General features: G+C 37.9%; 1 protein-coding gene across 1 annotated transcript in view; it reads right to left on the reverse strand.

The window, feature by feature from the left end:
* LOC150092832 (F-box only protein 47-like) overlaps positions 1–25,407 on the reverse strand; it is a 188,610-nt gene that overhangs the window by 72,733 nt on the left and 90,470 nt on the right. Inside the window, exon 5 of the mRNA XM_090414293.1 lies at positions 15,711–15,891. Coding sequence (XP_090270419.1) covers positions 15,711–15,891 — 181 coding nt within the window. The remainder of the gene's footprint in view (positions 1–15,710; positions 15,892–25,407) is intronic.

The following is a 25,407-nucleotide window of genomic DNA, read 5'->3' on the forward strand; positions in this document are numbered from 1 at the left end:
CACTTGGGCTCTCCCCATTTCTCTGTTCCTTTTGCATTTCCATTCTCTCTTCATCTCTCACACTACTACTGTTTCCATTGCCAAACACTTTTGTATTTTCAAAACTACTCTCCCAAATTTCATTTCATTGCTTACTTCTGATCTCTTACTTGCATCTCTCTCTCTCTCTCTCTCTCTCTCTCACACACACACACACACACACACACTGTACTTCCATCTAGCAATAGTTTCTCCAGTGCACTCACTTCAAAGCCATTCAAATGAAATCCATCATGTCTGTATGATTTCATTCTTCCCTCAAATACATGCAATTCTGTTTTTCCTCATAGTTTTGGTAATATGTCAACTAAATATTAGATCCTTATCCACCATCACCTCAAGATCTCTAATTTCCTCAGCCTCCAACAATATATTCCCACCAAGAGTAAATTCTAAATCACATCTTTGTTTTCCAAAATTTAAAACCTTACATTTTGCAACATTTAACTGGAATTCCCACTTGCGCACATTCACTCGGTGTATTCAAGTCTCTTCGTGTAAGGCCACAACATCTGCTCTACTCCTCATGGTTTATCTCAACTTTGCATCATTGATAAATAACTGTATATCCGTTCGCATCTTCCCCAATATCTTTAACATACAGGTTAAACAGCAATGGCCCTAAAATAGATCCCTGAGGCACACCACTAGTGACTTTCTTCTTCTGGAACATTGTTCCCCCAACACAACTTGCTGATACCTATCAGATAGCCAATCTCCAATCCAGTGCACTAGTCTAATATCCAAACCCATCTGCTCTAGTTTGACTATCAACTTATCATACAGTAATCTATCAAATGTGTTTGCAAAGTCTGAGTGTACTACTGTGTAACCATCTCCTATGTCCATCACAAAAATTACGGAAACAACTACGGTGTTAGAGTAAAACTTCGGTTTAATATAAAAAAAATTATCACTCAACATTTCGACCTTCATCTTAAGGTCATCATCTGGAGTATACAAATATATACAAAGAAACAAGCTGCACTACAATCTACATGGTATGCAAAGTTATTGCTCAACCATTAAAACTATTGGCCTGACCTCTGGTAAAAAAAAAAATTACTACATCAAAACTAGAGTCCTGTTATTATTATTATCTATTAGGTTACAAAATTAAATTAAGCCAGAGAGCAACATGTTCACACAAAAAGTTACTCATTTTTGTATGCATATAAATTAAAACAAACCAGTATGGGTGATGGCCAATAAAAACTGAAAATTGCTTAGAGTCCTAAAGTCAGGGTTTGCTGGTAGACTTGAAGAACTAAGTGGGCTGAATATGTGTCATTCAACTTCTTGGGATTTTTATGCCACCATTATTGTTTAAGATTAGGGTGGCTAATCAAAATTTCACAGGTTTCTTTAAATTTCCATTAATACCAGGTTTTTGTATGATGTAAAGAGCAAGTACTTTTCCAATCAATTTGGTGCAGAGTGTTAAGAGCATGATCTGAGAGACCTGCTTCACCAAAATTGTTAAATTTAATGTGTTGTAGCGTTCTTTTTTCCCCAATACAATAAACTCTAAGGCAATATCAAGTAGAGTGATGTGGGCAAATATCAGAATGGGGAACTGGACAACAAGACTTATTTGTGCCTATGGATCCACAGAAGGCTCTACTAAGGTAGAAGTGGAGGAATTTTTTGAGGCCTTAGAGAAGCAACTGACACAGTGAAAAGGAAATGCTGGTCCTTACTGGGAATCTAAATAGCAGAGTAGGAAATGATTGTCAGACATACAAAAATATTTTGGGAAAATTTGGAGAAAAGAGCAAAGCTAATAATAATGGCAAATACCTGTTTGGATTCCTGCTCAGGAGATGGACTGGTTATTACTAACACCATGTTCCAACATAAAAACGTACAGAAATTCATATGGAGAGAAAAGGCAAGGAATAAGAAAAGTCTCATTGACTATGTTATTGTTCATAGTGATGCAGGACACTAGAGTGTGCAAAGGATTTGATATTGGAAGTGATCACCATTTAGTCTTGAGCAGGATAAAATTGAATTTCATATTGAAAAGAAGGATAAAGTTTTAAAGCGAATAAAAGTCGACCAGTTGTCAGATGTGAACTGTAAACTAAAATACACGAACATTATTGAAGAAAAAAATGAAACAGTTTGAGAACAGGAACCAAACCTTGGAGATTCAGTGGCAAATCCTGACAAAAACATTGATTGATTTAGCCAGAGAGGCATGTAGTGAGGTAATCTGCAAGGAAAGAAAAATCAGAACTCCATGGTGGACACAGGAAGTTAAAGAGACAGTGAAAGAAAAGAAGAAAGGATATCAAAAGTTCCTTGCAAATAAGTCAGCTTGTGCTCTTAGAGAATACAGAGACAAATGTATGAAAGCTAAAACACTGTGTAAAACTAGCTAAACAAAAGTCACAAACAGAAGACTTTGGTAAGAACATAGAAAATAAATATCAAGGTGGCAGGATATTCTGGACGTTGTTGAAGAAGCTCAGAAATGGAGGAAAGAGTGCTGTCAAAGGAATTAGAGATGATAAAGGTGACATGAAAACTGGTGAAAAAGATATCCTTGATGTATGGAGTAATTACTTCAAAAAATTACTAAATGAAACAATCAATGATAGCACAGCGGTAAAATACACTCAACAGGCATGCAATCAGAATACATATTCATAGAATAAGTCATCAAAAGCCTGAAATGTGGAAAGGCAGCTGAAGTAGATGATATTTGACCAGAAATGCTCAAGTATGGAGTTATATAAAAGTCATATATGAATGGCTGCACTGTATAGTTCAGAGGGCCTGGACAGAGGGACGAATTCCTGATGATTGGATTAGAGCTCTCATAGTACCCACATATAAAAAGGGAAATAAAAACTGAATCTGAAAATTACAGAGGTATTTCCTTACAGGGTGTTCCTGGAAAGATTTATGCAAGTATACTTTGAGAAATGGTTTAGAAGGATTGTGGAAGGGAAGTGTGTTGAAGAACAAGCTGGGTTCAGGCCAAATAGAAGCTGTAAGGATCAGATTTTAACTTTACAACAAATAGTTGAGAAAACATGGGAATATAACAAAGATCTGTATTTAAGTTTTGTAGATCTGGAAAAAGCTTATGACAAGGTGCCAAGAGAAAAGCAATTCAAAACACTACACTTATATGGTGTCAATAGGGCATTATACTAAGCAATATTTGATTTGTAAGTAGAAGTTAGAATTAAAGGAAGTACAGGAAGATTGTTTAATGTTAAATCTAGTGTCAGACAAGGATATACATTATCCCCTCTGTTATTCATTATCCACATAGATCACATTATGAAGGAAAGTGGTATTAAACATGATATCAAAATTGGAGATGTTAATCTCAGCTCTTTACTTTATGCAGACAATGTTATACTTTTAAATGGGAATGGAAACAATAGGAGAGAGGGAATGGTAAGAGGTATAATGTATGGAGACTCAATGATCCGTGGTGTTCAAGATAGGATACATGAGGAGTGTTTGCCAGGAGGAACAATAGAAAGGGTGGCTATGGCAATTAAGAGAGGTGAAAGGGTGGATGAGATGATTGTGATGGTAGGAACAAATGACTTCAGTGGTAATGTAAGTCAGCAGTGAGAGATATGAGAATTTTGCTTGAGGCTGTATGGAAGAAGACAGAGAGAGGAAAAATAGTGTGCATGTTGCCTAGGTATGATAACGATGAGCTGAGCAGAAGAGCGGTGATATTGAATGGCATAATAGCAAGAATGTGTGACAAGAGAGGACTAGTATATGTGGATGCTTGGAGTGCGTTTGAGGAAAGAGAGGAATTGTATGCGAGAGACCGCTTACATTTGAATGAGGAAGGACGTAGGCATCTGGAGAGATTGCTGTTCTGAACGAGTCAGTGTGTCCCAGGGAGGATGATAGCAGGGGTGGCCTCTTGTGGGAATGGATACTTGGGAGAAGGGACACAACGTCAGGTAACACTGATCCCAGTGGAGTCTAGAGGGGATAATGCTGGGTATAGAAACAATGGCATTTATATGTGTTATACTAATACCAGGAGTATCTGGAATAAAAGAGAGGAATTGGTGGTGCAGATAGCATCAGCCTGGCCAAAAATTATTGGGATCAGTGAGACATGGTTGACAGAAGAGGATATAATAACAGGTATAAAAGTCGCTGGGTACAGCATTTTTAGGCAGGATAGGAGGGGAAAGCGTGGTGGTGGGGTACTGCTTATGACCACCTATGTCCTCTAATAGTGGAGGCTTTGGAAGGAAGTGAGACAAATAATTTTGAGAGCATGTGGTGTGAGGTAGAGGTAGGCAAGACAGGATATTTAGTGGGGTGTTGTTACAGACCCAGGAGCACAGAGGATGGGGACCAGGAGATGTTTAGACAGTTATGTTTGGCAAGAAGAATGATTGTTATGGGAGATTTTAACTACAGCAGTATAAATTGGAGAGAGGAAGATGCATGTAGCAATAGGGGAATGGAATTACAAGAATTCTTGAGGGACAAATGTCTTAGGCAACATGTAACAGAGGGAACAAGAGGTTCAAGAGTTTTGGATTTGGTTATAGCATTAGAAGAGTTGATAATAACTGAGATGACATCTCTCCCACCAGTTGGAGAGAGTGACCATATGGTTTTGACTTGGAAAATGAATAGACATGCAGGAATATCAAAGAGACAGGAACTTATGTGGAATTATAAGGCAGGTGATTATAATAGTCTTAGATGTCAACTTGAGGAAGTTTCATGTAGGGAGGAATTGGAAGGATGGGATATCATTAGTTCTTGGGAAATTGTGAAGGAATATTTTTTAGTAGCAATGGTAAGTTGTATACCACGAGTGAAGAAGAGGACACAATTTGGAGTAAAGTGGATGACAAAAAATATTAAACAGGAATTGCATGCGAAAAAGAAGCTATAGAAGAGCTATATGGAGACAGGTGAAGAGAAGATGCATGAAGAATATAAGACACAGGCCAGAAGAGTGACTAGTGTGGTAAGGAAAGCGAAACTGGAATATGAGAGGAGATTGGCCCTAAGATCCAAAGAAAATCCTAGGGAATTTTTTAGCTACGTGGCCAGTAGGAGGAGAAATAACTGTGGAAGAATGATATTGTGAGATAAAAATGGGAATAGAGTGACTGATGCAGAGGACATAGTGGAATTGTTCAATGAAATTGGAGTATTTCATCCTAGAGGAGTCAGTTTTAATGCTAGCGGGATAGGACTGGTTCGAGGTTTAAAGGTACAGGAGGAGAGTGTGTTTCAGATACTGAGTACTCTGGATGTTAGTAAAGCTTTGGGACTGGATGGTATTTTACCACGAGTTTTGAGAGAATGTGCTAGGGAACTGACAGTGCCTTTAACCTAGCTTTTCAATGAAAGTCTGGCTTTGGCAAAGGTGCCCAGGGAATGGAAGGAAGGTAAGATAGTGCTATTGCATAAGGGTGGTAACAGACTGGAAGTGTGTAATTATATTCCAGTCTGTGTGTCATCAGTAGTTGTTAAGATCTTGGAGAAAGTAGTGAGGGACCGTATACAGCATTGGGCAGATGAGAGTAATGTTATCTGTGAGAGTCAACATGGATTTGTGAAAGGGTGCTCTTGTTTTAGCAATATGCTAGCCTTTTATAATAAAGTTACAAGAACATTAGATGAGGGAAAGGCATATACTGCAATTTTCTTAGACTTAGCGAAGGCATTTGACAAGGTGCCACATGATAAGCTGATATTTAAGTTGCAGCACATGGGTCTGGATGTCAGATTGGTCAACTGGATTCAGGATTGGCTGTCTGATAGGTATCAGAGAGTTGTGTATGGTGGAGCAGTTTCAAGGAGGCAGAGGGTTACAAGTGGGGTCCCACAGGGCTCAGTACTAGGACCTATATTGTTTAACCTTTATATCAATGACATTGCCAGTGGATTGCAAGGGAATATTCAATTGTTTGCGGATGATGCGAAGCTGGGAAGGATTATTAGTAATAGTGCAGATGTGGTAGCCCTGCAAGAGGATTTGAATAAGCTAGATAGATGGGCAAATAAATGGGGGTGTCGTTTTAATGCAGCAAAATGTAAGGTCTTGAAGTTTGGGAAACATCGATGGGACATTGCATACTCTATGGGAGGAGTTATACTGGAGGAATTAGGGGAGAAAAGAGATCTGGAGTTGATGATTGATAGAAACCTGAAGTTTAGGGGACATATTGCAACGGTGGTAAAGGTAACACAGAGGATTGCTGCAATATGCAGAGATAAGAGGGTTATCATTCCGTTGTATAAGTCTCTGATCAGACCACACTTGGACTATTGTTCTCAGATTTGGTCCCCAGGATTTGAAGGGAATAAATTAACTGTGGAAAGGGTACAAAGACGGATGACAAAGATGGTTTCAGTACTGTACAAGGATAGTTATGAGGATTGGCTAAGGGAATGTGGACTGCAGAGTTTGGTGGATAGAAGGAGGAGAGGTGATATGATTGAGACTTTTAAACTTGAGAGGTGGTTACAGGGTTGACAGTGGGGAGTTCTTTCGCTTGGTTGAACAGCAGGAAGGAGTGATGACAAGAGGCCATCCCTGGAAGTTACGAAAGGAAACTGTGAGCAAGAGGTGTGAGGAGTGGTTTCTTTGCACGGAGGGTGGTTGAACAGTGGAATGCATTGCCTGATGGAGTGGTGAGAGCGAGAATGGTCAGTGAGTTTAAGGAGTGGTATGATAGACTTTGTGTTTCTTAGGGGGGGAGCCTCCCCTCGATGAATCTTGACAGACTTTATGTTCTTAGGAGGGGCCTCCCACAATGAGTCTTTTGACTCCATGGAGGCCTGAATAATAATAATAATAATAATAAATAAACCCAGTAGAAGTGGGCACGATTTCCTGACTAACTTGAATAATTGTTGTAATAAATTTGGTATGAAAATCAGCAATAACGAGACAATGAAAACAGACAGAAACATTGAAAACATCAACTAGATTAACTATATCGCAAATGGAGAACCTATAGAACAAGTAAAACATTTCATCTTCTTGTGCATGATTTTTAGTGAAGATTATTTATTATTATATATTATTTTTACCCCAAGACCCTATGGAGGCAAAGACTCATCTAGGAGGTGCTTTTATCATACACACAGCTCATCATACCCTACCTTAAACACACTCAGATTCTCTGCAGACACCGCACTCTCAGGCAAGTATTCCATCATTCACAACGCTGCATGCAAAAACCCTGCTTCTCACTCCCCTGCTCACACCCTCCTTATACAGCTTCCAGGGATGACCTCTGGTTCTCCCCTGATCTCCCACTACTTTCTGTAGTCTCCAACATTGATCCTATAACAACCCCTTACTGACTTGTAGGTCTCTATCATGTCTCCCCTCTTCCTCCTGTCCATTAGTCTCTATAAATTGCATCTTCTCAACCTTTCCTTATATTCAACATTCCAGAGGTCAGAGACTTCCTTAGTCAGTTGCCTCTGGACCATGGTAAATTAAATATGGAAAGAGGCAACAGAATCAACAAAGCTGGTATGGCAGGAAGTCAACTGAAGAAATTTATATGGAAGAAGAAAGAAATTAGTCAAAACAATAAATTAGCTGTATACAAGACAGTGTTCAAACCAATTTTAACTTATGGATCTGAGAGTTGAATCAGAAATAAAACACTTCACCAAAGACTAGAGATCGCAGATATGAGAGTCCTGAGAAAGATTAGGGGTGTGAACAGATGGCATCACTAGCAATATATTAAAAACGAGGATATTAGGTAACAACTTAACATTGTTAGCATTCAGGAATGTGTTAGCAGAGCTAATCTCAGTTGGTAGGAGAGAGAAGAGAGCTATATTAATATATAGCAAAACAAGTGTTCTCTGCAAAGTTGGCAGGAAAAAGACCCAGAGGAAGATCCAAGGTATAGGGGGATTGATACAGTAAAAGGTGTCTTCTTAGATGACAGAAATGTGAAATCTGATAATGTTGAAGTCTTGCCAGGTAATAGATTGATTTGAAGGAAAATTGTAGATAGAATGTTAGTAATGATATAAGTTTTTCATGTAGTACTATCATATTCTGTAAACCCATAGAGGGTACATGTCAGTAATTTGATAATGATTCTGATCACTATGAGCCAATGGGGAGAGGATCCTTAGTGGAGTTGAATATGTTTTTTTAATTTTATAGGTGGTTTAAAAGTGGCATTAAAATAATAATATCGTAGAATTCTATTAATATTTTCTGATAACCCTTTAATGTATGGGATAGCTATGGTTTTACTGTAATCTATATTATTTTTTTATGAAGTTTTATGAAGAACTTTATTAATAACGTTTTTGCTATAGCTATTATTTATAAATTAGCTTACTTTAATTTTGTAACCTAATAGATAATAATAATAACAACAGGACTCTAGCTTTGATATAGCAAGTTTTTTTTTTTTTCACTAGAGGTCATGCCAATAGTTTTAATGGCTGACCAGTAACTTTAGCATATTATGTAGATTGTACTGCAGCTTGTTTCTTTATATATATGTGTATACTCTAGATCAGCGTTTCTCAAACTTTTCCTATGACAGAACACTTCACAAATCCTGAAATTTTAATGGAACACCTTGGTTAGAGTTGCGTATCATCGGTCTCATATTCAATGTAAAGCTAAGCGCACACTATCACCAAAGCAGGCTGTATCGCATTGCAAAAATGTGACAGCGCACACTGCAGGCATGCTGGGCCGCAGCACATCGCATCGAACTTGCTTGTGACCTCACATTTCCTAGAATAGATACCTCCGTACTTCACTCACGCTCGGAGGTGTTGACAACCATTGGTGGCTGTGGCACAATCCAATGCAAAGTGAGGAGTGCCTGATTTTTAAATATGTTTGAACTTGTCGCAGCATTTAAAACCATTCCAGGCTCATATCACTTTTGATAATTTTTCATGGAACACTTATTCACTTTTTGCGGAACGGTTTGGGAAACCCTGCTCCAGATGATGAACCTTAATGTGAAGGTCTAAACATGGATTGATTACTTTGGTTTATATTAAACTGAAGTTTTACTCTAACACAATAGTTGTTTAAGTAGATTACTAAAACATGACTTCCTGTTAGCAAATCTGTGCTGTCCATCAAAGATAATACCATTGTTGTCAACCCAATTCTGGATCCTGATTCTCACCAGTCTTTCCAACACTTGAACTACAACACCTGACACACCAATTAGCCTAAATTTGCTTGAATTCTGTCACCAGTTTATGAAGTGGTAGAGTCTTGCCTTCCTTTCACTCTTTTAGAACTTGACCAATGTAAGACTCATATTAACAAATATGTCAACGTAGATGTCAACCCCCTGGCACATTCCTTCAAAATATGAGGTGACATGTGATGGTTTGAAAAGTTCTGATAAACACCTAGAACAAAAATGATATTAAATCAACTGACATAACCATAAGAAAGAACATATCTTAAAACCCTTTAACCCTATGTTTCAAAAAATTGTAATAATTTGTTCTTTTATCTTTTATTATTATTATTATTGTTATTATGTGACACCTGCAGGGAGTCCAAAGATTTGTCGAGGGAGAGTGCGCCAACAGCATTGAACGATTTAACCCCTTCCAACTACTAACCATGCTCAAACTTGCATAACTTTTTGCGAGCCATTAGTCGCAGAGGCTCCACCAATTGACCAACTTTTAGGATATATAAGAAGACATGTCAGAGGTTTTGAAGAAATTCAAAGACACAGAGGTGCTGGCTGTCATCAAGTTTTTCCTGCTGCAAGAAAAATCTGCAACTGAGATTCAAAAACCTTGAATTGCGACTTTAGGAGATTCTTCCCCAACATATTCAAGAGTTGCAAGATGAGTAGCCAAGTTTAAAATTGGTCATTCTGATGCAACAGATGCCTTCAGGTCAGGAAGACCTTCCACACCAATCACACCTGAATACATCGATGCAGTGCATACCATGATCCTTGATGATAGACAAATACTAGCCAAAAACATTGCAAAGACTCTGGGGATAACCAGGGAACAAGTTGGGGTAATTATCTCATTATCCACTAACATCTGGACATGCAGAAGCGCTCAGCAAAGTGGGTCCCCAAATGTTTGAATGATGATCAAAAGAGAGAGAGAACGTGTACTGTTATCTGAAGATAATTTGGGTCATTTTGAGAAATGAGGTGCAAATTTTTTGGCTTGTATTGTGACTTTTGATGAAACATGGCTTCATCATTATGACCCAGAGACTAAACAACATTAAATGAGTGAAGAAAGAAAGGTTCTCCATGGCCAAAGAAGTTCCAAACCCAAAACTCAGCAGGGAAGGTTCTTGCAATTGTCTTTTGAGGATAGGGATGGTTTAATCCTTACCAAGTACCTCAAAAAAGGTGAAACTGTTATAGCAGCAGTTTATTCAACAGTCCTGAAGGAAAAACGCCACAGGAAACTAAGCAGAGGCATTTACAGGACAATGCACCTGCTCACACTGCTCATGAAATGCAACAGACAATAGACAACTTGGGCTTTCAATATTTGCCTCACTCACTGTATTCATCAGACCTGGCCCCATCTGACTATTTCCTATTCCCAAATTTAAAGAAACACTTGGAAGGTACAAAATTTACCAGAGATGATGAAGTCATATCTGCAACTGAGGACTGGGTTTGTGAAACAAGGGAAAGACTTTTTTCTCAGAGAATTGCAAATGATGCAGCAGCATTGTAACAAGTGTATAACACTTCATGGGGGATATGTAGAATAATGTGTAAGTTACATGGTTCTACCTCAATTCCTACATGGTGATTATCTCAACTTTTCAGCACACCCTTGTATATCATCCCACAGTCTTATCAAGTTTGCTTAACTCTCCATATACCTCTTCCTCACTCACAGTCAGTCTCTCCTCCTCTTCATCCACTGTTCTCAAACTCTCTATGATGTTGCACTGACAAGGCTGAAAGACCTTTATGAACTGGTGGTCGTTAATATCTCAACTATATCCTCTGCAACAGTTGTCCATATACTATTTTATCCAATCAATACTATCCTAACATAATCATTCTTTTTTTTTTTTTCTTTTTTTTTGCTGGCTCCATATTATTATTATTATGACACCTCCAGGGAGTCCAAAGACTCATCGATGGAGGGCATCCACTCCACAACTCTCCGTTTCCACCACTCAACCACCAACTTCAACTAACCGCAACTACATCACCACCAACCACCACTACTAGTATTTCAAACAGACAATCACAAACATCCATGCCCATGGCGGGATTCAAACCCGTAGCCTTTGGGCTGGAGAGTGGATACGCTAATCACTCGGCCAATCAGGCTGGCATATTGAAAGAACTCTCTAGTATTTTTTTTTAGCTTCATTAGCTAACTGCTGCTCATACTGAACATTTGATATCTTTATTAACAGAGTCACTCTTCTTGCCTGTTCTTTGTATTTCTCATGAAACTGATTATTACTGCTCCTCTTTTGTTGCTTCCATAATGCCTTTTATTCCTGTATTGTATTCTTAATCTCTTCATTCATTTCACATGTATCTTATTTAAACTTTTGACCTTTGGAATATATTTAAACATTGCTTCTACTAGATTGTTCTTGAATATCACTCAAGCAGCATTGATTTCCTTTCCACTCAGCTTCTCATTCCATGTTACAGCTATAAGCTGTCTCCTGAGCTTCTCATAATCACTAGCCTTGTAGTTCCACACATACCCCTTTCTCACGGAAGTCCTCACATGGTTGGCAACCACCCAGATAATCACTTCATGGTCACTCTCACCAATTGGTGAATGATTTGACACCTCATTTATAACAACATCTTTTGATGGGATAGTCAAATCCAAGACCCTCAATTCTCATGTGCCTTCTGTTACATACTGCCTGAAGTAGTTTTCCCTCAAAAATTCAAGATACTAATTTTCTTTACTTCCAGTTGCTATCTCGCTATCCCAGTCTATATTCCCATAATTAAAATCACCCAAAATGATCACCTTGTTCTCATTTGCTTGGTTAATTTGTTTATACGTTTTCTGATCACTACCCTCCACATTACCAGGTCTATAGCAATATCCAAGGAAGTATTTCATTCTATTCATTCACTTCTGTCTTGAACCATACTGCCTCAAAATCACTACCACTATTTACCTTTACCTTGAAGGACATAACTCTTTTTTATCATCAGTAGCACTCCACCTCTCTTTTTACCCTTTCTATCTTTGCGAAATCCACCATACCCTTCCATCTGTATTCCTGTCAGGATGTCATCCTCATTCAACCATGTCTGACTTATTCCAACAATTTTTGAGTGAACGAACTCAATCAATGCACCCATTGAATCCCTTGTTTCTGATACTTTTAGCATTCATATACAAACATAGCAGCTCATTCCTGGATCTATAACAAGTTTCGCTGATACACTTAGTAGATGTGACTTTTCCATACTTTCCTGAAGCACTTTCTTTTTCTCGTTACTCAGCCCAGAACTTTCTTCAAATCCAACTCTTCTCTGCATCCCAGGCATCCCCTTCCTTTTTTGTCTACACATGCATTCACATCCTCTTGGAGCATCAACCTTTCTCAACTGTTCTCATGTCGCCCTGAGTCTTCCTGTTTCCCTGTTTTTCTTGCACACTTGTTCTCTCATTCTCTACACTCACGCTACCCACTTCTTCATTCATAAGCACCATTTCAATCTCTCGTTCCTTACTCTTCTGCCATTTCGCACTGCTTCTTACTTGTTCAGATTCATTGTCTTCCAAAAGTCTCTCCAAATGACTCACACCAAAACCATTCAAATGCAGTCCCTCATTCTTATACAGTTAGTTCTTCCTTCAAACTCATTCAGTGCATTAAAAAACTGCGCTGCTTTCTCTTCACGTATTTCTCTTAACATATCAATCATAATTCTTGCCCTCTGCCTCATCTCATTACTGTCACACCTGTCATATGCAAGTTAAGGGCCAATACAACTTAATTTATATATTAATGATCAATGGGAAGATTTAAATGGGGATATGCAATTGTTTGTGAGTTATATAGAGTGCTGCAAGGCGTGGAGCTGATGTGGTTTTACACAATGATTTGAATAGACTGTCTGAGTGCATAAGTTATTAGGGATTAGCAGTTCTGTGTTTTAAAGTGCAATGTTTTGAATTTTGAAGTCAAAGATGGAGTACGCTGCATGCAAGTATACACTGTATTCAGGATATCTTGAAATAATGGCTTTGGGGATGATGGTGGACAAGGACCCAAAATTTAGAAGCCACATTACTGGAATTATTATAACTATAAAACAGTTAATGGCAATGATAAGCAGAAAGATAGCGACATGGAGAAATAAAGAGCACGTGGTTCCATTGTATAAGGCTTTAATTCCTTTAAGGAAATGAAGGTATTTTGGTAATGGTGTGGTATTAGGTCTTGGGTATGTTGTAAATAAAGACAGATTGAAGGTATGCCAAATGCCAAAAAAAAAAAAAAAACTATTGGAGGATAGGATGAATGAAGCTACATATAAGTTGGGTTTTACTGGATTAATGTGGAAGAGATTTTTCATGGAGTAGAAGTAGGGAAGAGGACAAAAAAAGTCATCTCTGGAAGCTGTATAAGGAGAGTGTGAACAAGCCATTTTTTTTTTTTTTTTGCCTAAGATTGTGATGAGTTCAGAAACGGTGATGGAGTTGAAGGCATAGTTGTTTGATTAGCATTGTGTTTGATATTGGGGGACTTCATATGTTTTTTTTTTTTTTTTTTTTTTTGTTGTTGTTTGTTTTCTTTTCACATACTGGTTTCATGGTTGCAGTTGCAAGTATTTTCAACTGTGGAGAACATGAGATATAGACTGGAAAAAGGAGAAGAAAGCCTGCAAGATAAGGGAAATTGAATTTATACAGATACTAAGAAATAACTACTTTAACCTTTTGAGCTGTGAATTAAAAATATATATCACTTTCTATAGCATATAATTGAATATTTATATGCTAATGAATAAATGGATATAGTGTACAGATGAAGTGTATAAATATGTGAAAAAAAAATTGGGAATATTGCTAAGAGATTGCAGCACCTACCTGTAAAAACTCAAAAGCTGGCATAAATTTATCACTTTGCTATGGTTAAAATTGGAACTATATATACATCAATACTGTTTTTGGGATAAAAGCATGGTGATGTGTATATACAGCATTATTGTTAGTCTCTATTTCACACAAACATCCTTGCAACACTCCCATTCCTTGTTCTTTTGTTCTGTCTATCCTCCCTGAATACACTGTACTTGTCACATTTTATTTCATACAGGAATAGAATGATGGGTACAGTGTATTCAGGGATGGCATCTTCTGGTCTTACTCATATCCAGAAGTTTTTCTCCTGTTGTATTTATCAATGCTAAGAATGCCTTGCCTTTATTTCTGGTGCTTCTGGTATTAGTTATTATTAGCATATGATGATGATATAATAGTTTCCAAGATGGTACTGTATCTTATTAACTCAGTATGTTGCTCTTGATTGAAATATATTTTGTAAACTGCATATATTCTCTGACTGGTTTATCTATGTTGCAGGATGAAAAATCCAAGTTTCCAGCAGGAAAAAGTTTCCACCTCTGTGAGCTTAATGAACTCACCATCAATTGAAAAGCCCACATAAAGATTCTTTGTTACTCAGACAAGATTCGAACTCACAATTTTCAACCACAGAGAATCACTGTTGCTGACTCAGTTCATGGATACTCATTCTGGCATTACTGAACATGCATGAGAGCCAATCACAATGGTGATGGTTATTCAAGTAATTCTTAAATGTGAAGGTAACACAGAGGATTGCTGCAATAATGAGAAGGGACACTGACCTGCAGAGATAAAAGGGTTATCATTCCGTTGTATAAGACTCTGATCAGACCATACTTAGACTATTGTTCTCAGATCTGGTTCCCAGGATTTGAAGGGGATAAATTAATTGTGGAAAAGGTACAAAGGCAGATAACAAAGATGGTGTCAGGACTGTACAATGTTAGTTATGAGGATCGGTGAGGGAGTGTGGACTGCAGAGTTTGGTGGATAGAAGGAGGAGAGGTGATGTGATTGAGACTTTTAAACTGTTGAGAGGTGGTTACAAGGTTGACACTGGGGAGTTCTTTCGCATGGTTGAACAGCAGGAAGGAGTCATGACAAGGGGCCATCCCTGGAAGTTATGAAAGGAAACTGTGAGAAAGAGGGTGAGGAGTGGTTTCTTTGCATGGAGGGTGGTTGAACCATGGAATGCATTGCCTGATAGAGCAGTGAGAGTGAGAACGGTTAATGCAACGGACCTCCCTCGATGAGTCTTGATAGACTTGTGTTTCTTATAAAGGACCTCCCACGATGAGTCTTTTGATTCCATGGAGGCCTGAATAATAATAATAATAATCTATAAGCTCTCATGCAACAACCCCAAGACATCTAATTTCCTAGACTGTTTTAATTGTTATTTCACTGAACACCAATTTATTTAAGTGTAATCCATGCTACAAGTTAAAAATATTTTCATTTATCAAATCATTATTCCATACATCAACATACTGCATTCTATTTCTCCCACACAGTCTATTCATTTGCAAACACAACTCTTTGTCTCAAATATATAATAAAATATATTTAAATTATGCAGTGAAATCAAATTCATAACCTACCTGGGACAGACTGAAGTACAGTTTCTACATGCTTTTTCATATGGCTAACAGCTTCCAGTGTTGTATGAACAAAATGACATTCACTTTCATCCCACCCAGCAATTACTGTATGAACAAACTGCCCATAACAATGTAGTATATGACTGATATGCTTAGATGTTAACTGAAGATTACATTCAAGCTATCAGAAATTAAAAACAAACAAACAGACATTAATTATAAATGAATATTTAGCTCATGAGAAAGCCATTAATTACAAAATAAAAAAATATAAGCTGTATTAAAATAAATTTTTTGAATTAAAGCAAAGACATCTCTATAATAAATTTAGTTTAATCCTTTATCCAAGTGTAAGCAAACAAAGTTTGCGCCTGAAAAGGAATTCAACATGAAACAATGTCTTTAGATACACAGCATTAGTATTAGTACTATATTGTGCCTCTATGTAATCAGAAGACTCAGTGAGGGATGCCAAACTCTCCCAGACCACGATACCACTGATATGTGGAAAGGCAGCAGGAGTAGATGATATTCAATCAGAAATGCTCAAGTATGGAGGTATAAAAGTCTTACAGTGGCTGCACTGCATAGTTCAGAAGGCCTGGACAAAGGAATGAATTCCAGTTGGTTAGAGTAGAGCTCTAATACTATAGTACCCATATATAAAAAGGGAAATAAAACTGAATATGAGAATTACAGAGGTATTTCTCTACTGAGTGTTCCTGGTAAGATATATGTAAGTATACTTGAGAAACGGTTGAGAAGGATTGTGGAAGTGAAGCTTAGTGAAGAACAAGCTGGATTCGGACCAAATAAAGGCTGTCAGGATCAGATTTTCACTTTACGACAAATAGCTGAGAAATCATGGGAATATAACAAAGATCTGTATTTAAGTTTTGTAGATCTGAAAAAAGCATATGACAAGGTGCCAATCGAGAAGCTATTCAAAATGCTATAGTTGTATGGTGTCAGTGGGGCTTTATATCAAGCAGTACTTAGTCTTTATTTGAGTTGTAAGTCAGAAATTAGAATTGAAGGAAGTACAGAAAGATGGTTTAATGCTAAATCTGGTGTCAAACAAAGATGTACATTATCCATTCTGTTATTCATTATCTATATGGATCACATTATGAAGGAAAGTGGTATTAAACATGATATCAAAATTGGATATGTTAATGACAGCTCTTTGCTTTATGCGAATGATGTTATGCTTCTAAATAAATCCGCTACAAGTCTGCAAGATTCCCTCACTAAATTGAATAACTGTTGTAATAGATATGGTATGAAGGTCAGCATTAAAAAGACATAGACAATGAAAATAGGCAGAAACATTGAAAATATCAACTGCATTGTGAATGGAGAACCTATAGAACAAGTAAAACATTTTGGCTACTTAGGCACGATTTTCAGTGAAGGTGGTAAGTTAAACATGGAAAGAGACAGCAGAATCAACAAAGCTGGTATAGTAGGAAGTCAACTAAATAAATTTACATGGAATATGAGAGAAATTAGCCAAAACACTAAATTAGCTGTATACAAGACAGTGTTCAAACCAATTTTTACTTATGGATCTGAGAGCTGGGTCAGAAGTAAAACACTTAACCAAAGACTAGAGACCACAGATATGAGAGTCCTGAGAAAGATTAAGAGCATGAACAGATGGCATTCAATGGCAATATCATATTAAAAATGAGGATATTAGTAAAGAACTTGACATCGTCAGCATCCAGGAATGCATTAGCAGAGCTAATCTCAGGTGGTATGGTCACTTAAACAGAATGGGAGAGGAATGATTAGCAAAACAAGTTTTCTCTGCCAGGTTGACAGGAAAAAGACCCAGAGGAAGACCAAGATATAGGTGGATTGATACAGTAAAAAGTGTCTCAGAAGACAGAAATATAAGATCTGATACATTTTTGAAAGCATTTTTGAAAATTATGGAGAGAACTACCGTGTTTGAATAAAAACTTTAGTTTAATATAACTAAAATCTACATTCGACGTTTCGACCTTTATGTCAAGGTCATCTTCTGGAGCATACAACTATACACAGAAAACAAGCTACACTACAATCGAACTGGTTTGTTAAAGACACTGACCAACTGCTACAACAATTGTTGGCCTGACCTCTGGTGAATAAAAAAAAAAAAAATTATACATCAACGCTAGAGTCCTATTATTAGTGTTATCTGTTGGTTGTAGAAATACATTGGGCACAACAACAAGTATCTATCTATATACATATATTAACATCATGTACATTCCAGCCAGTTGGTATGGAATGGTTTCTAATACTAGCTGAAGATTGGCTAGAGTCCTGACTTATACTCGATCTTATATATTAAGTAGGCTGAATGTGTGCTATCCAGATCCTTGGAATTTTCATGCCATCATTGTTGTTGATATTTGGGTGGTTTTTCAGGATTTTGCAGGCTTCCTTAAATTTCCTTTCGTACCAGGTTTTTGTGCGGTGTAAAGAGCAGGTGCTTTTCCAGTTGATTTGGTGTAAGGTATTGAGTGCGTGGTCTGAGAGGCCTGCTTCACCATAATGGTTATATTTAATGTGTCTAATGGTTCTTTCTTGCGTATAGGGATTGTCCGTCCTGTTTCACCAATGTACGGAAAGTTACAGGTGCAGCGAATGCAATAGACTCCAGGATGTGCTAATGGGAGGAGAGGATCCTTAGAGGAGTTGAATATGGTTTTAAGTTTAGTGGGTGGTTTAAAGGTGGCATTGAGGTTATAATGTTGTAGGATTCTGTTGATTTTTTCCAATAACCCTTTAATATATGAGATGGCTATGGTTTTACTGTAATCTAGATTCGTTTTTGTTGTTGTTTTATAGAGTATTTTATTAATAGTATTTTTGTTATAGCCATTATTTATGAATGTGTCGCTGATGATTTTTAGTTCTTGTTTCAGGGCTTGCTTGTTAGAGCAAATTGTTGTAGCTCTGTTTTTAAGGGTGTTAATGACTCCATTTTTTTTTTGTGATGGGTGGTGGTATGAATTAGCATGTATGTATTGTCCAGTGTGTGTGTGTGTGTCGGTTTTCGGTAGACAGTGAAGGATGGACTGCCTGTAGGAAGACATGTGACTAGTGTGTCTAGGAACGGGAGCGAATTTTGGTTTTCGATTTCGATGGTAAATTGTAGGCGTTCGTGTTGTTTGTTCAGGTGGCTAAGGAATGTGTTTAGTGTTTGTTGTACGTAAAAAACACACAACACTTTATAAACAAAATTAACTTACTTACCGTACCTGTAACTTACCGTACATTGGTGAAACAGGACGGACAATCCTGTTTCACCAATGAAAACACATTAAATATAACCATTATGGTGAAGCAGGCCTCTCAGACCATGCACTCAACACCTTACACCAAATCAACTGGAAAAGCACCTGCTCTTTACACTGCACAAAAACCTGGTACGAAAGGAAATTTTAGGAAGCCTGCGAAATCCTGATAAACCACCCAAATATCAATAACAAAGATGGCATGAAAATTCCAAGGATCTGGATGCCACACATTCAGCCTACCTAATATATAAGATCCAGCATAAGTCAGAACTCTAGCCAATCTTCAGCTAGTATTAGAAACGATTCCTTACCAACTGGCTGGAATGTACATGATGTTAATATATGTATATAGATAGATGCTTGTTGTTGTGCCCAATGTATTTCTACAACCAACAGATAACACTAATAATAGGACTCTAGCGTGATGTATAATTTTTTTTTTTTTTTAATTCACCACAGGTCAGGCCAACGATTGTTGTAGCAGTTGGTCAGTGTCTTTAACAAACCAGTTTGATTGTAGTGTAGCTTGTTTTCTGTGCATAGTTGTATGCTCCGGAAGATGATCTTAACATAAAGGTCGAAATGTCGAATGTAGATTTTAGTTATATTAAACTAAAGTTTTTATTCAAACACGGTAGTTGTCTCCATAATCTTCAAAAATGCATTCGGATCACCGTGTAACCTTAAAAGAAAGGATAAGATCTGATAATATTGGAGTCTTGACAGGTAACAGACTGATTTGGAGGAAAATTGTGGATAGGAAGTTAGTAATGATTTAAATTTTTCATGTAGTACTATCATATCCTGTACATCCTTTGAAGGTATATATGTACAGGATATGATAGTACTACATGAAAAGACCATGTAAACGATGACTATATTTTTACAGAGAACAGATTACCTTTAATCGTCATCATTTACATGGTCTTTTTCGAAGTAACTACCGTGAGACGCAATGCATTTGTCCCAATGTTGCGTCCACTTCTTACACACATGTGAAAGTCCGTTTATTGAGTGGTCTTTCAAAACCGCCTCCGCAGCTTTTACACATGCTTTGTTGCTTTCGAAATGGCGGCCTCTTAGTGGTTTCTTGAGTTGAGAAAACAGCCAGAAATCGCACAGTGCGAGATCAGGACTGTATGGAGGGTGTGGTAGGATATCTGTGTTGTTCTTCTGCAAAATGTCCACTACACAACCAGCAATATGTGGCCTTGCATTATTGTGGTGCAATAAGAAGCAATTCTTCAGCAATGGACGCTTCCTTTTGACATGCTTGATGATAATCGCTGCTGTGTTGATCATTGTCTCTGTGATGGACGTTGAAGGTCTTCCCTCATGTTCAAGATCTTCCACATTTTGCCTTCCTTCCTTAAAAGTTTTATGCCAGCAAAAAACGCTTACCCTCGACATTGCTTCATCATGGAAAGCTTTGCGTGTCATGTTAAAAGTGTCCGATGCCAACTTTTGCAAACACACACAAAATTTAATCGCATAATGCTGTTCAAAGGATGCTTTCATTTCGAAGACTGGTCGTGCCTTGTAGGCGCTCCGAAACAAGCTTGTGTTTAGCCACGTGACACTCTAGCACATCAGCCCGTATATGCCATCTATCAACCTCTTTTGTTAATACAGACAGCAACATTTCTTTATTCAACAGAAATTAATATTGTGATGAGTGGTTTTGCCACAGTAAAATTAGTCGTATTACTTATTGAACAGCCCACGCATATATATATATATATATCAGGAATTGTCTGCACAGTTTGCCTAATGGCTGTGCACTTCGCAACGATATGCCTGGGGAAGGAGTCTCCTAGGTTCGATTCCCGTCGGTGACATGAGGAGATGAAGGATCTTCCTTCATCTCCTCATGTCAGCCATAGCCAAGTTAGTCAGTCTTGGGCGTGGACAGTAGGGTTTTTTCCCCAGTTTATCCTGAGGTTTTTCATCCTGCAAAGCAGACAAACCGAGCTTGAGAACTCAACACTACAGGACATAGGATACACCGAGCATAGGGCTGACCACCTTATCCTGTGAACGGTTTGAGGTCCGATGATTAATAAACCCTCGACAGCACAAGATAAAAGAGGGTATAAAGAAGATGAACTATAAAGAATTTTATGATGATGATGATGATGATAACCTAACTCCTCTTTTATATATAGAATCCAGTATTTCTAGAGAGCTGTTAAGGCACCATGACAAACTGAGAGAAATATTCAATGATATTAGCATAATGAACCTCACCATATATGGATTTAAAGCTTTTTGCATACATTTTAAATATTGCATATTTAGCAGTCAGCATAATCGAGGGTGTGGATAATGAATGGAATGGATTCCACCAAGCATTAATTTTACATTCCATCTTTGTTTCCCAAATTTTAAAACGTTACATTTTGCAACATTAAACTGGCATCTCCATTCCCATGCCCATTCACTGAATCAATTCAAGTCTTCTCATAAGGCAACAAAATCTTCCCTACTCTTTATAGTTTATCCCAACTTTGCATTATCTGCAAACAACTGAATATCCCCATCCAAATCTTCACTAATATCATAAACATGCAGGTTAAACAGCAATGGCCTTAAAACAGACCCCCGAGGTGCACCACTAATGGCTTTCCTCTTCTGGGATATTGCTCCCCCCCCCACATACACAACTTGCCGATATCTATCAGCAAGTTGTGTATGGGATGGGGGGGAGCGACACAATCTTGTCCTCCTTTGGAACTCAACCCAGTGCAAGACTCATGATAATTTTTTTTTCTGCTAATATTTCCTGTTATTCTGAAACATTCTGTCTGGCCTAGATAAATTGATGATGTGTTCTCCATTTGGTTGATATTCAGATTTGGTTGATTTATAAAAAAACAACCAAATCTGAATAAATATGGATGCATGAAATTCCCCAGGATTTTAGGAAATAGTAATTCCTAGACTTCCTGACAAACAGATGAGACTAGTTACCAGCACTCAAAGAGGCAGTACCCCTCTCAGGACTTTCAACTTCTTGTCTAACATTATTATTATTATTATTCAGGCCTCCATGGAATCAAGAGACTCACTGTGGGCGGCCCTAACTCCTTGAACTCATTGACCGTTCTTGCTCTCTCACCACTCTATCTGGCAATGCATTCCACAGTTCCACCACTCTCCATGCAAAGAAACCACTCCTCACCCTCCTGCTCACAGCTTCCTTTCGTACTTTCCAGGGATGGTCCCTTCTTATTGCTCCTGCCTGCTGCTCCACCAAGTGAAAGAACTTCCGAGTGTCCAGCCTGTAACTGCCTCTCAACAGTTTAAAAGTCTCAATCATATCACCTCTCCTTCTTCTATCCACCAAACTCTGCAGTCCACATTCCCTCAGCCTATCCTCATAATTAACATTGTACAGTCCTGAAACCATCTTTGTTATCCACCTCTGCACCATTTCCACAGTTCATTTATCCCCTTCAAATCCTGGGGACCAAATTTGAGAATAATAATCTAAGTGTGATCTAATCAGGGTCTTATACAGTGGAATGATAACTCTTCCATCTCTGCAGGTCAGTGTCCTTCTCAGTATTGCAGCAATCCTCTGGGTTACCTTCACCATCTTTGCAATATGTTCCCTGAATTTCAGTTTTCTATCAATCATCACCCCCAGATCTCTTGTCTCCTCTACTTCCTTCAGTACAGCTCCTCTAATCGAGTATACAGCCTCCCATCGATGCATTCCAAACTTCAAGACCTTACATTTTGTCTGCATTAAACCAACAACCCCATTTATTTGTCCATCTGTCTAGTTTATTCAAATCCTCTTGTAGGTCTGCCACATCTGTACTATTACTAATAACTCTTCCCAGCTTCCACAACCAACTGAATATCTCCCTGCAATCCACTGACAATGTCATTGATATAAAGGTCCAACAATACAGGTCCCAGTACTGAGCGATGTGGAACCCAACTTGTAACCTAACCTTCTGCTTCCTTGATATTGTCTCACCATACACAACTCTCTGATACTTATCGGACAGCCAATCTTGAATCCAGTTGACTAACCAGACATCTAAACCCATGTGCTGTAATTAAATATCAGCTGATCATGTGACACCCTGTCAAAATTCAAAAAAATGGCAGTGTATGCCTTTCCCTCATCAACTGCTCTTGTCACTTTATTATAAAAGGCAATCATATTACTTAAGCAAGAGCACCCCTTAACAAATCCATGTTGATTCTCATGGTTAACATTACCCTCATCTGCCCAATGCTGTATATTGTTGTTGTTGTTGTTATGTTCCATCGAGTTGTTTTTGACTATTGGTGATTCTATGAACATACATTCTCCAATCAGATCTGTCCCTGGCCATATCTTTTAGAAGACCAAGAATCAGAAACTCATCTGATTCTTGGTCTTCCTCTTCTCCTGCTTCCATCAACATTAGCAAGCATCATCTTCTTCAGACTGTCATTTGCTCGCATAATATGTCCGAAGTATGACAATTTTTGCATGATGATCATAGCTTCGAGGAAGCAATCTGGCTTTATTCTGTCTATCACTGATTTATTGGTTTGCTTTGCAGTCCATGGTATTCTTAATAAGCTTCTCCAAATCCATAATTCAAATGCACCTATCTTCCTTCTTTCACTCTTTCTTAGGTCCAACTTTCACATCCATACAGTACCAAAGGGAATATCATTGCTATCATGATTCTGATTTTTGCTGCAAGGCTGATATCATTAAAGATCTTGCTTAAATTTGTCATTGCTTTCTTTCCGAGTAATAATCTTCTTCTAACTTCTTCAGTACAATAACTGTCTTGATTAACTCGGGATCCTAGGAGCACAAAATTGTTAACTGCTTCCATTTTCTCCCCATCTACTTCAAAATCATTACGTTCACATGTTGCCATAACTTTTGTCTTTTTGAGATTAAGTTTAAGACCATGTTTAGCACTTTCTTATTTAACTTTCATAATAAGTTCCTCGAAATCTTTTTTGTATCCTGCTAGCAAGGTGGTATCATCTGCATACCTCAAATTATTAATATTTCTTCCACCAATTTTAATTCCAACTGAAGACTCCTCCAGCCCTGCCATTCTTAAAATGTATTCACTGTACAAGTTAAACAGGTACAGAGATAAAATACACCCTTGTAGGATGTATTTTACCTATTCTGAAATCAGTTTCTCCAAGATCTGTTCGGACAGTAGTTTCTTGTTCATAATAAAGATTCCTCAGAAGGATAATGAAATGCTGTGGTACTCCCATTGTTCTTAACACATTCCACAGTTTCACATGATCTACAGAGTCAAAAGCCTTGCTATAGGGAAGGAAACAAAGGTAGATCTTTTGATATTCCTGTGCTCTTTCTATTATCCATCTCACATTGGCGATTTGATCTCTTGTTCCTCTGCTTTTTCTAAATCCTGCCTGTTCATCTGGCATTTCTCTCTTCATGAATGGTTCTAGTCTTTTCTGAATGATCTTAAGTAAGACTTTACTTGCATGAGAAATCAGTGCTATAGTTCTGTAATTTTCACACTCTCTTGCATCGCCTTTCTTCAATAAAGGCATATAAACTGATTTTTTCCATTCCCTATGTCATTTAATTGTGATCCAAATTCGCTGAAATAGAGCTGTTAAAATTTTAACTGCCTTTTCTCCCAGGGCTTTGAGCAACTCAATAGGTATTCCATCTCCTTCTGGTGCCTTCTTACTTGATAGCTGTTGCAGTGCTCACCTCACTTCACTCTCCAGTGGTACTGGCTCCTGTGTATAATCCCTCATTGCTGTATATAGTCTGTCACTAATTTCTCCAAGATCATAACAACTACTGATGACACACAAACTGGCCTATAATTAGGCACTTCCAGTCTGCTGCCGCCCTTATGCAATGGCACTATCATATTTTCCTTCCATTCGTTGGGTACCTTTCATTGAAAGGTACCATTAGTTTCGTTCAAAAGCCAGGTCAAAGGAGCTGTCAGTTCTTTAGCACATTCTCTCAAAACCCATGGTGAAATACCATCCAGTCCCACTGCTTTACTGACATCCAGAGTACTCAATATTTGGAACACACTCCCCTCTTGTACCTCTAAACCTTGAACCTGCCCTATCCCTCTAGTATTAAAACTTTCTTCTCCAGGATGAAATACTCCAATAAAGTGCTCATTGAACAATTCCACTATGTCTTCTGCATCACTCACTCACTCTATTCCAAATTTTATGGTTAGATGTACAGAAATGATGTGCTAAGCCAGAAGAAATACTTCTGTTGTGGTTTACATCACCAACATGTTCATCACCATCACATGCATGCGTGATAATGAATAGGAACAATAAGTCCTCTCAGTCTCTGTCACGCGAATGTGTAACCTTAGCTACTAGATAGTTTACAACGTTTTTATGTTCCTTTC

This window comes from Typopeltis vanoorti, chromosome 25 (genome assembly GCF_054136105.1).
Source record: "Typopeltis vanoorti isolate ZY-2024b chromosome 25, IOZ_Tvanoo_1.0, whole genome shotgun sequence".
In the NCBI taxonomy this organism is placed as follows: Eukaryota; Metazoa; Arthropoda; class Arachnida; order Uropygi; family Thelyphonidae; genus Typopeltis; species Typopeltis vanoorti.